General features: G+C 30.3%; 2 protein-coding genes across 2 annotated transcripts in view; one reads left to right on the top strand and one right to left on the bottom strand.

The window, feature by feature from the left end:
- Positions 1-418: 418 nt before the first annotated feature.
- LOC137922845 (uncharacterized) lies at positions 419-5,115 on the top strand. The gene is made up of 6 exons (XM_068765935.1): positions 419-779; positions 1,026-1,107; positions 1,652-1,794; positions 2,649-2,770; positions 3,684-3,760; positions 4,245-5,115. The coding sequence occupies exons 1-5, from the start codon at positions 656-658 to the stop codon at positions 3,741-3,743; spliced, it is 531 nt and encodes a 176-aa protein (XP_068622036.1). The 5' UTR covers positions 419-655; the 3' UTR covers positions 3,744-3,760; positions 4,245-5,115.
- A 9,120-nt stretch (positions 5,116-14,235) lies between these two features.
- The window catches only part of Nf1 (neurofibromin 1), a 59,873-nt gene continuing 59,031 nt past the window's right edge, over positions 14,236-15,077 (bottom strand). Inside the window, exon 67 of the mRNA XM_068766041.1 lies at positions 14,236-14,997. The gene's annotated coding sequence lies outside the window, so the exon portion shown is untranslated. The remainder of the gene's footprint in view (positions 14,998-15,077) is intronic.

Below are 15,077 nucleotides of genomic sequence, written 5' to 3'. Positions count from 1 at the left end.
CTTTCATTTGCTTTTTATTTTATTTTATATTACTTGTTATAAATATATATTTAACAATGTATTTTAAAAATACTATTGCAGCAAAAGCATCGTATTATTTGACAGTCGGCTAAACATAAATGACAGGAATTATTTATTAGTGATGCACAAATGCGAAATCGCTTAAACTATCGAGATATTTTTTTAAAATCAAATTTAATTTTTGTTCTTTTCATATAAAATTAAATTTACAAGTTATATAGTTGTATTAGAGTTAAACAGGTTCAGCACGTTTCTAATAAAGTAGTTTCAATTAACGTTTGTTACGAAAAATATTAATTTCAATAGACTGGTTACATCACTTGAGAACATGACACAAATATTTTGGTTTTGGTTGAAATGTTGAAATCCGCCGATTTATTATTTTACTTACTATTCAATGAATTACGTGACATGATTGAACTTATTCTTTGAACATTTTCAGTGCATAAATATTTAAAGTTTTTCTTTATTTGCCTTTAAACAGCTGAAGTAATATAATATTTGCATTTGTTACAGTAAAAGTGTTTAGCGTAAAACTGAAATTATTTTATTTGCATTTTTGAAGGTTAATTTTTTTGGTGGATATTCGATATATTTATTATTGCTAATTATTACTATAGCTTTGGCTGTAACCATGAATAGTAATACATTTTTGTCTCCTCGTGTGATGGTCGGAGCTGCAATCGTAGGGTTAGTGGGAGCTGCTGGAGTTTTCATATATGAACAAATCTATGCCGAAAAACGAAGGGCAATGTTAGGTGAGATTTAAGATATGAATATAGATTCACTATAATGTTAATTTTATAATATTTTTAAGGATTGAAATTATTCTTTCAATATATGGCTTAAAATCCTAATAATGGCACTTTCACTACAAAAAATACTAATAAACCTAAGAGGAAACGAATATTGGATAGTAAAAAAAACTGTAACCTTGCTATGTTTTAAAATTTTGACATCAATTCAGTACATTCATAAATAACTAAAGATTTATTTTGTTGTAGTCAGAGAAGTTGCCAGACTTGATATGCAAGTCTCCTCAATGCGGACAGAGTTAGAAGCCTTAAGAGAATTGCAAAAAGAAACGTAAGCAATATTTAAGAGTTATTTAAACATTTATTACAATATTTGTTAGTCATTGTTATTAAGTGTATCTGACAACCTAATATATTAATTTTAAACCTTACCAGTTTCAAGTTGATAGTTCACCTTCACCTCATGAATAATGGCAACAGCAATCAACTAATTTACAATATTCTCATCCTTATAACTGTTAGCCTATCTATTTACTTCATTGTCATCATAATTGAATTCATAATCACCATTTAAAAATAATGTAATGTGAAAATGTACTCATTTGACTATGTATAGGTTTTGTATTAATATCAAAAAAATCATTACTTTTTTTTTTTCAACTATGTGATTAAGTCCAGCAATGTGTTGACCTAAATACAATTTTTAAGCAATAACTGCATAAAATTGTCCTTTTTTTATTCTGAGTATGCATACATTTATTCCCCGAGATATAGAATATAAAATTTGCATAATTCTAAGGATATCACAGAGTTATAGTGTTATTGCCTATTGAGAAAAGAATTTTACATGCTTATTTTAAGAAAATTTTTGATAGTCAGCTTAGGCGCATGAAACAAAAGCGAAGCATTAAGAAAAGCAAAACCCCCAAAGCCGTGCCATCTGGTGATGCAGTTGATGCACCGGAACAGAGTTATGCATCTGATTCAGAATACTTTACTGACTATCAATCAGTGATTGGTAAGAATTATCATCATTTATTATTAATACAATCCATATATTAGGATTCCAATATCATTGTTTATTATCAAAAGGTTCAACAGTCCATATGTCTATATAATATTTAATGATTGTAAAGAGCCATACAAGTTGTTTATAAGCTTAAAATTATCTTCAAGAAATTAGTTTGGCAATTTTGCAGTGTTTGTCTCTCCATGGAACTCAAATTTAAAAGTAATGCAATATATAAATAATATTGTGAAGTGATGTTTAATCAAATGGTCATCTTGTCACTAGGTACAGGGTGTCATCATGAGTTAAAAATTTATTTGAATTACATTTTCAAAACCAAAATACCATATATTTAATTTTAAACTATATAGTATAAAGAATTGGCTACTTTATAAAAAAGAATTTATTCGTCATCATTTTTGCCATAGAATTTCCACTGCCAGACATCAGCCACCATATCTAAGAAATAAAATAAAAGCATTATTAAAAAGAAGTTGCAAATCTTTGTGATTTACCATTCACTATGTATCCATTTAACATCCCAACTACCTTCAACTTTAAGTAGATTACCCAAGAAGAATTCAAGTAAGCTTTTAAGCTTAATTGTATTAATAAAATATCTTTTGTTAGGACAATGCTAATGTTGTATAGCTTCTTATCATACTTAACTGTTTTCTAATAACAATAAAAGACTGGGAGTAAAAAAATTACAACAAATAATGATATGAATATTCTAATTCAATGCTTATATATTTAATTTAGTGTGCAGAGTAGATTCTGTCGTGAACTCAGTAAGGTTTTTCTCAAGCTGTTTCTCTTGGTATTGACCCACACATTACATTTGAAATGTTTTGGTTTTATAGCAACTGATGGTGAGATGGACAGTGAAGAGTTTTATGATGTACATACAGATGAAGATGAAGATGATACACTTCGTGACTCTCTGAGGAATGGACTTGCAGCTGGGAACCTAACACTTGATGAGGCAAGTGGATTTCACCTACGGTATTAAAAAAATATATATTTTTGGGCTTTTTAAGACAACAGACTCATGTAATTATGACATATTTTCCTTCTTTATTATAAACTACTGTTGTAGGTTTACATATTATAAGTTTTATTTGTAATGGAGATGTCCAGTTATTCAATTTTTAGAGAGTTCCATCTCATGCAATGCTCTTCTAATGTCCTGCTGATCATGTATAGTTGGTTGACCACAAGTATTAATATTAATTTAAATTTTTTCTCTTATTACTCTATTTCTTACTTTATCTATTTTTAATACCACTCATATTTATTTTCATAGCTCTGGCAGCATTTCAGTTTATTCTATAATGTTTGGTGGGTGCAAGGGTCACATCCATAAATGTTCACTAGAAATAAACATGTATTATTTTGATTTGCTTTTCTTTGTATTTTTAAATTCCTTTCATTTACTAGTATTTTTGCCAACAATTTACTATTCTGTTGATTTCTTTTGTTGTTTATTCATTGTGTAAGGTTATCTGTCTGGAGTAGATATAGCCAGCACATGTTCAAGTGAATTTTTATAGTTATTGGTTCTGAATTTGTGACTAATTTGGTTTTACATTTAAACATAACTTTATTCAATTTTGTATCCCTGTGTAAATGTGACTTTAAATTCTTCAACACACATTGAGGTCCACTTGACTTGCAACCACTTGCATTTAAAAGTTCGGTTAAAATAATGCAATATTAATTCTGTGTAACAACCATTTGAATTTATTTTCTTTTTCATATAACTGATGTCCAAAAAAAGGTCAGAAATGAAACAGATGCAAGTACATACAACAAATAATGATAATTTTAAATTTTCAGGAATATTTTATAGCTTTTACTAATATGTATACTAAGATAAATTTTTATTTTCTATGCAGGACCCTTCAGATAAGTCAGATGTCCAAACCAAAAAAAATATTAAGGAAGAGAGTACATAGCCCTCAAATATATTCAGGTATATATTTTATTTATATTTATGACATCTGTAAATTGTATTTTCATCAATTAGCAACTGTATTAAAATAAAAATCATTTATTGTTGCACTAAGTATAGTTTTTGTAAAACATACTCTCTAATTTCGGGCCTCTTCGGCAAGCTGACGGTCTCTTAAACGTCTCTAGACGAACGAAAGTAAATGACATAGCTGTGCGAATTGGCACGTTGAAGTGGCTGTTGGTAGGCCTGACACAGATAGCCGCTGGGGCCTTAAGGTTTTGGAGGGGACAGGCTAGTGCAGCAAACAATGTAGACAAACGACGTTTTTAAGGTCGTCGGAATATGCTAGATGCAGACCACTCCCTACCGGTCCTATTGGAATTCTCTGAGTTAGGCCCATGTCCAGCAGTAGGAACTGCTGAAATAATAATGATGACTGAAATTATTTAAGGCTTTAAATATGGAATTTAATAAGTATTTAAAATTCTTGTTAATTTTTCAGGGTGCTTAGTCAAGTGTAACTGGAGTTAGTTGGTGTTAGTGCGGTTTTAGAGTTAAAGCTATAGGAGGCTGGTGTAGGCCAAGTGACATCAAAATTTAATCAATAATTAAATGTAATATCTTCAGGTTCGATATAGGTATAACTCAAAGGTTCGCAACCGTTCATGCTCTACCGCCCCTTTTTACAAAATTATTAATTATACACGTGTACATTATTAAATGGCCAGATATTTTATTTTTCATGCAAATAAAGATATTTCATGACATTTGCTCACTATGGGGCGGTACCGTCTTCGTTCGGAATCTATATATAATGGAAAATATAAAGCATATACAAATTTGAAACTAAATAACAAAATTAATGCAGGTGATAATTTTCTATAATCCATTTAAATATGTGACATTAAATAATTATCTAGTTTCAATGTCCTATCTTTATTTAAGGAATTAAAGTTTATAATGCAATTATTTTCGTATTTAATATATTGATTTGATAATAATAATTAATTCAATACATGACATTATACAATTTCTGTACAATTAAGTGATTTCTTTAAACTATTCTGTATTCCCACCTAGTTAGTATATTGGACTATGTAGATCTCTTAATGTAAAGTATTTGGTGCTATCTCGATAGCTAAGTAGGAAATATAGTAAATGAATTAGACGACCCTCTGTAATTATTGCAAATTATTATCGTAAATGTTGATTAATGCCATAATTTCTCGAATTATCTGCCAATATTCAGTTTGTAACAAAAATAATTGTTATAAACGTTATGAGGAGGCAATCCTTTTATGTAACAAAAGTATCATTCCAGTTTATTAATCTTTTGATAATATTCTATCATCAATTTAATAATATAGTTTTAAATTGTGGTGTTATTATTCAATTATAATCATTTATTAAACATATGAGTTCAATATATTATTTGATGTTGGTGGTTACATTATTAATGCAATTTTAAACTACGATAAAATCCATGTTTATTACTTAAATTTCCTAATTACGATCTGTATGTTAATTTTGTGAAATTTTGCTCAAATGTTACCTGAAAAATCAATGAACTATGCATATATATAAAGGAAAAATCATGCCTTTCGTTTTTCTTTTTTGTTAATACTGCGCCTATTGCGTGATAAAATATTTAATGGAGGCAGGGTAGGCAAACTTATCCAAAATAATGCGAAATTGACTCAAAGATTTATTCTTTAAAAAGTCAACTTTGCTTTTGTATACATTTTCAAGTAAATTATTTTGATTATAGGTACATTCTTTAGTTTCTAGAGCTTTCTTTGTCTTTAAAATATATGTAATATGTACATCATATCAATCTGGAAATGTAGAAAGACAGCTCTTCAAATTAAAGTTTTTATCTAATTTTTTATTGATTTAAAATATTGTAGATTTTGTATTCCTGTTTCTTTAAAGAAAAAAAAATACGAGGCTTTCAAAATTATTTCCATCTTAATGTTACTTCATTATTTTTTCTTCATCTTATCAATTTGGGAGAGAGGGGCAACAATGTGTTCAGTGAACCAATTGTGGCCCATGAGCCATGGTTTGCCGACCCTTTCCTTAAAGTGGAATAGGATTATTAATTGATAATTTTTATCAAGAAGTTATATAAAGTACACATTTCATTTATACTATAGTAAGTTGTCTGTTGTTGCTAGTCTTGAGTAGCTTGAAGTATTGTTAATTTGTATTTTATTAAAAATAATTGGAAAGTATATTTTTTTACTACAAAGATCTGTTTTTAATGTACAGGTTTCTCGGCATTCTCATAATTATTTTTATGAATGTTTAAGTTTTGCATTTTTTATCGCCATAAAAAAGGTTTTTTTTGTAATAAGACTGAGTAAAGAAAATTAACAGATACATATGACAATACTTGTATTAGCGAATAATTCTCGAAACTTAAAATGAAAAATTCTTATTAATTATATCATATTTATTAGTGTCTTGCTAGTTTTTAATATTCATTCCAAATTTGTTACTTTCTATATCATTATGTTTTTATTAAAATATATAGTACAATTTAAAAGCCACCAACATTATGTAACATTATATACACCAAATGTAAAATTGTAGGTTGACATTGTTTAATTATAACTCAAATTTAAATAATAATAATCTCAATACTACTACTGATAATACAATGATTATATAAACTGAATAATAATTTTAATGAAGTAATAGCGGACATGGTCTTTTACTAATAATTATAGACCGCAGTTTCAATGGACTGTTGTTAGTTTAATATAAAAAATATGAAGTTAAAAAACCAGAAAACCTTTTTGTTTTTGTACAATAACTAATTAAATTCTTAATCAAAAAAAATAAAATTGAAGGTCAAAAATTTAAAGTCATCAATCTGATAAATTCCTTTAATTATTGGTGAAAATTTACTTTGACTATTTATCTAATGTTAATGCCCTTTTGAAATGGTGTTTGGTAAATCGTTTTAGTAGAAAAATGTATTACAATAGGACATGCAGCTGTGTTTGGGATTTATTGTTAATTTGAGGAAATAAAGTTATGGTTTTCTTGACAAACTTATTATTTATTTATAACCTTGTTAGAAAAAGAATATTACCTATGTTGCACAACAATGTATTGAGTTAATACCACAAAGATGGATGGTAAAGATGCGTTTACACAAGGGTAAATTGTTAGTCGCAAGTTCTTATTTATCTTGATAGTCCAGTTTACTCTAGGACTTTAATTTTTTTGCAATGATATCTGATTTAACTTTAGTCCAGTGATTCATATAAATAATTTTTATATTATATTATAGATTGAATCCAAACTAATGTCATGTTTATAAATTGGAAACAGTCACTAAATATTTTATTACTAGGTTAACCCAGGTAATGATTAATTTTGCATTAAATTTGGATTATCAAAGTTCTTACATGCACATCTTTATAAAAAAATAGCCGTGCTATATATTTTTAAAGCCCTCTTATTTTTTTACTCGCTTACAAAGGTGCAGTTAAACGTTATATTAAGTTTGTCCGACGAATAAAGTAATTTCAATGTAAAACATATTAATTAAAACACGTATAAAATTACGATACACGAGTAGATGAAAAAACGTTTACATTATTCATTCTTATACTAGTTCTAGTACAATAATAATAATGAATGTAAGAAATATATGAAAATACTACTGCTGTTAAGTTCACGGATTCTCACTCTGGAACTCAGTTTCGATGAAGCTGAATAAAAGCCCTAGGGCTAGCAGCAACAACGTCCAAAGAGAATAAATAGTGCTCTAGCAAAATCACTGTACCCATTTTGAACACTGGTGATAAGAACGTTTTTGGGGTTATTTTATTTAAATATAAAAAAATCTTTATTTTCCATGCACCCAGATATACAATGGGGCATCCGCCTGGGCGAGCCACGAACTTAGCATCCTGCAATTCGATGATATAACGCTGACAACCGAGGCTTCTGACTAAAACTGCTTCTGCTTTAAACCAGGTCAAGCTTTAAATGCATAGTGTCCGACTCCCTAAATACGTGATGAACGTGACTTAAGTTTATCGCGCACTATCTAACGGTATACGTGTACCAGTCTCTTCAGCAGTACAAATGTTGCAAGAACTTCTGAAGAAGTTCTGTCTGCCTTGATATCAAACGAAGTTCGGACTAGCGCATGAGATTGCGCCTTTGTGGTCGTTGTCCACAATAAAAGCAAAAAATAACACTTATTGCACTTATAAAAGGGGGTAAAAATAAAACAACAAACATATATTCTAATACTTTATCTCAGACATGAATTTTACAATCAATAGGCATAATATTAATTTGTGTTTCATTTATATAAATAGTAATACTGTAAATATAGCTATACTATAACAAAGAGTATGCTGTATATCAAACGCATATCTGTAAATATATATGTATACGATAACTGATTAATATATATGTAAACTTGTAAATAAGTATGTTTTCTATAAAATATTTACGTTTTAACTGCTAGGATATATTTTTGTACCATTGATTTAGACACGAAATATTTTGGAAGTCATTTTTTATTATTTATTCTGTAGGTTAATTTTAGTACATTAAAAAAACTCTTGAGTACATATTCTAATATACAATTTATCAAAGGGTACCTAATTTAATTAAATTATATTAATGTAGTAGGGCAACTTCCCTGTGTATGTTTATTAGAATACGAATTGTAAAATAAGCTACCAATGGAAATGAAATTCGAATTCAGGTAAAAAAAAAATATTTTTAGGGAAACCTAATGTTAATATTGAGTACGACAATACATACTAAATATGTAAGAAAAAAAATGTTATGCACAAAAACATTGTACATTATGACCGTAAAGAAAAATTAACAATTAAAACCGACCATGTTAGGATAAGACATGACAAACAAATTTTACAAAAATGCATTAAGAATGTAAAATTTTTACCTAAATAAAAATTAAATACTGCCATCAAATTACTCTATTTATAAAAGATAATACTATCGTCAATAATATTTAAATAATTATAGAAACAATGGAATAAAAATAAAACATACATTTCTTTAAATTGGAAATTAACGGAAGCGTTTGACACACATCATACCAACACAAGGCGGATGCAAGAAAATTTTTAAAGGCGAATAAATTTCGGAGTTTCTTCTGAAAAAAAAATCATTTCTATGACTAGTTCCAAAACGATTATTGATAACTGTTTAATAATACAAACTATAGCAAAGCATTAGTAAATCCAAGTTTTGCGTCGGTGGTATATTATTAAAAAAATTCACTAACAATTTTCTTTGGAGATTTTAATAATACAATTATTTATTGAATTTGTATCAGTTAATAACGTAATAAAAAAAATTAAGCACAGTCATACAACATACGTCACTCAACATCCAAGTTTGTATTATTATTTTTATTATAAAGTATAATACAACAGACATAAACTATACATATTTTTTTTAAAGGTTAGCTTTTTAATAAGAAATGTAGCAATCACCAAAAAACTAATAACATGAATAAAAGATCTTTATCCTGTTTAGAAGAAATTTAGTTGTAGCGAATAAAAATTTTTAAATACATATTTAATGTAAATGTAAATAATCAGAGACTCCTTTCGGCTTTCAATAAGCATTAAGCGTTTGGCAAATTGTCCTCCAATCTTAAACAGGGATCATCTTTAGTGCTTTAGTGGAGTGGAGCATCTTTAGTACTTTATATATATATATATATATATATAATTTCGTTCTACATACTATTTCGTTTGTTCTTCAAGAGACATATTATTTATATATGTCAGTATAATGTGACATAATTTCATAATTCATAAATTGTAGATTTTCAAAAAATTTTAGAATAATAACAATGTACGATGTCAAAGTCGACACTGACATGGTTCTTGGACAATTTTTATGCTCAATGTAACCTCAGATTCGTTAATTTCTCATTGACAATGTTAAAGTCTGTGTCGCACCGACGAGCCTTTGTGGCATTGACCAACCTGTGTAGCATTGATAAAACTTCGTGACCATGGCTGGCCTTCGTAGTTTAAATTATAACTAAATATATAACAAAGAGCAAAATGTTTACAGTAGTTAGGCAGCGTGACCGAAGAAGTATGATATGTAATTGTAACTAGTGATGACAAAATTATATTAATGAAGTCAGTAAAGCCGATTCTTTAAAAAATACTACCTCTACTATTTCCCTCCGACATATAAAATTCCAGAAATAGAAGAGTAACTATACGTGACGAAGCATTTAACTCTGTAACTATTATCTATATTAGGGATTCCCAAAGTTGCCGAAATTAATATACGAAATAAACGAAACTGATCTTGCATGTCGATGAGATATAAATCTAGACTCCTACTAATTTATACAAGGCCTAACTTGAAACTTTTATGATACAGTTGAAATTGTGTGATACACTTAATTATAGGACAGTGCTTTCCTCCTAAGAGATGCCTTTGTGACTGAGGCGAGTTGTCATCAGATAATTCTTGTAACGGCCAACTTTATTTATTGGAGGTTTCAACGACAAATCAATAGCATGTGGTTCCTCTGCTATTGCGCATTGCGAAACTTAACAGGATAGGGCAAAAATGACGAGCTTGTCGATACTAAAGATCAATTAAGGACACGTGCGACTCACATGCATACGGGAACTCTCGTGGAGGCCTCCCTAGGTCACCCTGGCATAGCAAGTAAGTAGTATTCACGGAAAAAAATTAAAAAAGAGTGGACGGAGTCATCTGATCAGCTTCATATGCGAAGCCAGATTTCGTGATGAACACGTCTCCATTCTAGTTTGCGCGCTGTTGAAACGGGGAAAAACTGTTTTAGATAAAAACATTTCTCTATACAGCGCTCAAAACTGTCAAAGTTAAGAAAGAAGTGTCGCGAGGGTGCAAAAATTAAATAGAAAAGTGCATATGTCGAGCGACTTGTCGCGAAAACAGCACTATTTTGGATTGAAAATTTTTGCGGAGTTATTACAGCGCATATTTTGGTGCAAATTCCAGATATTTATAAATGGTGAAGACGTCAATGAAAATTCAAAGATTTTTGAGGTTAGGTACAAAGATTTGCCTACTATAAAAGTGATTGAATATGTACAATTGCTGGAAAGTGATGCGTCGCGATATTAAAACGCACAAATTAGCTTCCTCTTCAAATATACTTCTGGCTGCAGGTCTACACTAGAACCTGGGAGCCCGTAGAAAAAACGAAGGAACTACATGGCATGGATACATCGAAGGAAGAATACTCTGGGAGCATTTCGCCGGTTTTGGAACGAACATTCGTCAGGTAGAATTTAAGTTATTTTATATATGATAAAAACTTCTATTTTTCATAAGCCATTAGAGGCGAAAGACCGATCACGGCGCAATTTTCTGAAGGTAGTTTTTGAAACCCTTGAAAAGGACAAATCTGAATTATTAACACGTAACCGTGAGGGTAGTTTGCGAAAACTAAAAAAAAATTGCTAGAGGCACGCTTTTTCTATATTCGTAATATTAGAACACTGGGCAGCCGTTTGTGAATCCCACTAGCCAGAGGCCTGGTTCTCAAAGAAATATAAACTTTTGAAGGCAAATAGAAACACGACAATAACTTTTGATTATGAAGACAGTTTCGGGCCATTTTCAGTAGTATTAAAGATTGGCGAATCTGGAACAAGAGAGAAAAGTCCCAGGAGAGAAATAGCTAATCCCTAGTTGGCTAGATTTGTAAACTTAGAGCTCATGATCCTCTTTAACGAAAATAACATGTACCAAGTCAACCCCCTTCCATCCCACGCCCCAGGAGCCGTAAAACAGAACTGTGTCCAGCGCCACGAAATAGGGTTCCTGGTGTCTGTGCGGGCTTATAGTGGAGAAATAAAATCTAGAAATTCTACGGATGTGTGGGATATGAGTCCGGTCGAGGATACCCTGGACCTGGCGCTCCTCGGGGGAGAGAGAAGTAGAATTTCGGTCCATTATTGAAAAGCTGAGTGCTGCGTGTCCAACACGTGAGTGACAGCCCAGGCTGGACACGCTTGGCGTAGGAAGTAGGATGTATATGGAGGAAACGATAGCATCCACAACGCGAAAATTGTTCCCGGACGCCGTACTAGAAAAGTTCAGCTGTACTCGTGTCTGATCTAGATATTCACGGGTCACGGTGGATTCTCCGAGTACCTGTACAGGTTTAAGCTCAAGGAGAGGCCCCCTTCGTGCACCTATGACTCTGAAACGGACCAGACAGAGGTGCACATTAACACCGGCTGTTATGTGTTTGGAAAACTCCGTCTTGATCTCGAAGTGGAAATAGACAGGCAAATGTAAGAGGAAAATGCCGTCTTGCATTCTTAAAGTTCTGTAAAGAAGTGGTGCGGTATTCTGAGTCGGATAAAGCTCGACCACAAGAACGCAAAATATTATAAAATATCAAGTTAACTATCAATGTAATGTAAGAAATAAACTATTAATAATAAAGAAAATAGTAAAAAAGATGCTGCAATACGAATCAAATATAACAAGGAATGTAAATAGATGATAGATATAAGGTGATGTGCGGAAGATTAAAATGTGATGAACAAAAGAAATTGTGAAGTATGTAAGGAAAATGATAGATTATGAGGAATGAAAAGAGAAAGATAAATAAAAAATATAAATACTGAACCCGATATTGTAACAACAAGTTAACCAAAGTTAACCAAATCGCACAGGGAAAAACTAGCCATATGTCAAAGAGCAATGGAGCGAAGTATGACAGGCATACGAAGACAAGATCAGATCAGAAATACCATTGTAAGATCGAAAACTAAACTGACGGATATATTAAAAAGAATAGACCAGCAAAAGTGGCGATGGACCGGTCACATGATTCGTGACAAGAATGGGAAATGGAGCAAGGCCATAACAGAATGGTATCCGAGAGACGGAAATAGAAATCGAGAAAGACAAAAAATAGGATGGGAAGGTCATTTAAAACTGACTGCGGGTGTAAAATGGAGAAGGGTTGCAAACGACAGAAGTCAATGGAAGTTTTTGGAGGAGGCCTATGCCAACTGGCACACTGAAATTAGAGACATACTTTAAAAATAAATTTAGTTTAAAAAGGTGTAGCAATAGATTATTTTGTAAATACTAATTTCGGAATAAAGGACTTTATTATTATATTGTAACATCCCTACCCCACGGGAGGAACCCCTAAAACGGATGACATAAAAAACAACTACAGGGAACTCACTCAAGAAGCCTTAGGCTCACTAACTAATGTTAGATATTGTTTAAGCTAAAATTAAAATAATTATATTTTTATAAAAAAAATTAGCAAATTAACTATTGTAGGGGTAGACACATAACATCTGATTGTTGAAAAGTAATTATTGAAGGTAGACAAATAAAAAAATTACTTGTTCTGACTTTTTTGTTGGTGGGTATAAATAACAATTCTTCGATGGCACAGTCATTAATACTCACGACACCGAGGGTGGTCAGGAGAGGCCCGTGTCTCCCTCGACCACCTAACAGTCCTCGCTTCGCAAACCTACACAATACTCCATTCATTCACTACACTATACACTAACATGGGTATAGTTCATTATCGTGCAAAGGTCATCAATGTAACTGGAATACCATCGTCCAGAATAAATTTTTTCACGGATCTCTGTTTCCGTGAGCTCAATTTCGATGAAGCTGCACAAAGCCTAAATCGGCTAGCAGTATAACGTCCAAACAAATCAAATGCACAAAGACAGTTGTTATTTGTGTTGTCTCAAGACGTTGTTACACTGTTAGTCGAATAAAGAATTGTTTGAAATTATAATTTATTAAAAATGTATTGTAATAAACATATAAACTAACGATGTTAAAATACTACTTCAGATAACTTTTATCTTACACTAAATCATCATTTATATTTAAAATCTACTTTAAACATCTTTGGGTATACCAAAGAAGTGAATAGCATATAATATTATGTTATATACTCGAATAACATTTATAAACATACAACATAAGTGCGTTTACTCTATAAAGTGCATTAATTTTTTTATAAATCATCTTAAATCATGCCTGTTGGCAATGTAAAACATGTCATATATTTTCTTATTACAGCTAACGCCAAAATAGTATATGAGATGAAAACATCAAAGAACAATAAAGAGAAAAATATGATTTTAACTGTAATGTGGTCTTGTGTAAAAAAAAAACGTAAATACGTCATATTTAGTTTAAAATATGAAATGTAAAATTCTTATTCATAAAATGTATGATATAATAAGTAAAACTTAAAAACTATAAATAACATTATACGGTGGTTTTCTTCTTTGCAACATTAAAAATAATTATTTCTTAACGAAAGCGACATAACACGGTGTGCGCAGAGTACTATTTCAAGAGGCCCTGAGTAAAAGCTTATTTTTTAATCTTAAAATTTTAAATTTTAACGTACATATTTATAGACATTAAATACTGCCTAATAAAAAGTAAATGAATATAATAATCTGATATTTAGATAGGTTTAGTATGGAAAACAATTTTATGTCTTATAATATCCGGGAAGAGAATGAGACGGACTATTATTCCCGCTTGTGCGCTTTTACATATACTATATTTCTAGTATAGCATCTCACTGAAGGCGCCTCTAATATTTCTTAGAAAAATTACAAATATGCATCCAAATATCGGATCTCTGTTGACTTTTCAACAATTTTTTTTTTTTGCATTTTTGAAACATTCAAATTTTTTGAAAAAACGTTCTTTTTATAAATTTGAATGATAAAATGACTATGTTCTTTATTACTTTTGTAATCATTAATAGATTCAATACAGCATTTTTTTTCTTAAGCCAACTATATCCTTTATGTTAATACATGTTATTTGATGTCGCGTTCGATTAATGCCGTTACGTACGTCGCTTACTACAAATTTTAAATTGTATATAATAAAGCAATTTATTTAAGAATTTATAAATTGTTAAAACTTAATCTACAGCCGTTTCAGATAAACATTTAGCACTAAACTATAAAAAATAGATAATCTTAATTTGTACGATAAATTTTTTTTGGATACATTCAATGTAAAATTGCTTGTCACATTCACATGGATGTTATAAATCTTATCACTAGAACGCAATTTATGTGTTATTCTATTTAAAAGTAAAAATGCATTTGAAAAATAATAATTCGTTGTTTTTGTGAATTTCCTTTGCGTACTTCTATTGCTGATTTTTATTACCACGTTTGGGTGGCAAGATTTCTTGTCTGGAAGAACATTTATATGTTAAATTGAAATAAGTAGACATAAATGACTATTTTGTCTATTGATTGTTATTTTAATTACA

This window comes from Battus philenor, unplaced genomic scaffold (assembly GCF_028537555.1).
Source record: "Battus philenor isolate CCGP_79_NKW_IND1 unplaced genomic scaffold, ilBatPhil1.0.hap1 SCAF_20, whole genome shotgun sequence".
Classification (NCBI taxonomy): domain Eukaryota; kingdom Metazoa; phylum Arthropoda; class Insecta; order Lepidoptera; family Papilionidae; genus Battus; species Battus philenor.
This window is presented reverse-complemented; position numbering and strand designations above follow the sequence as displayed.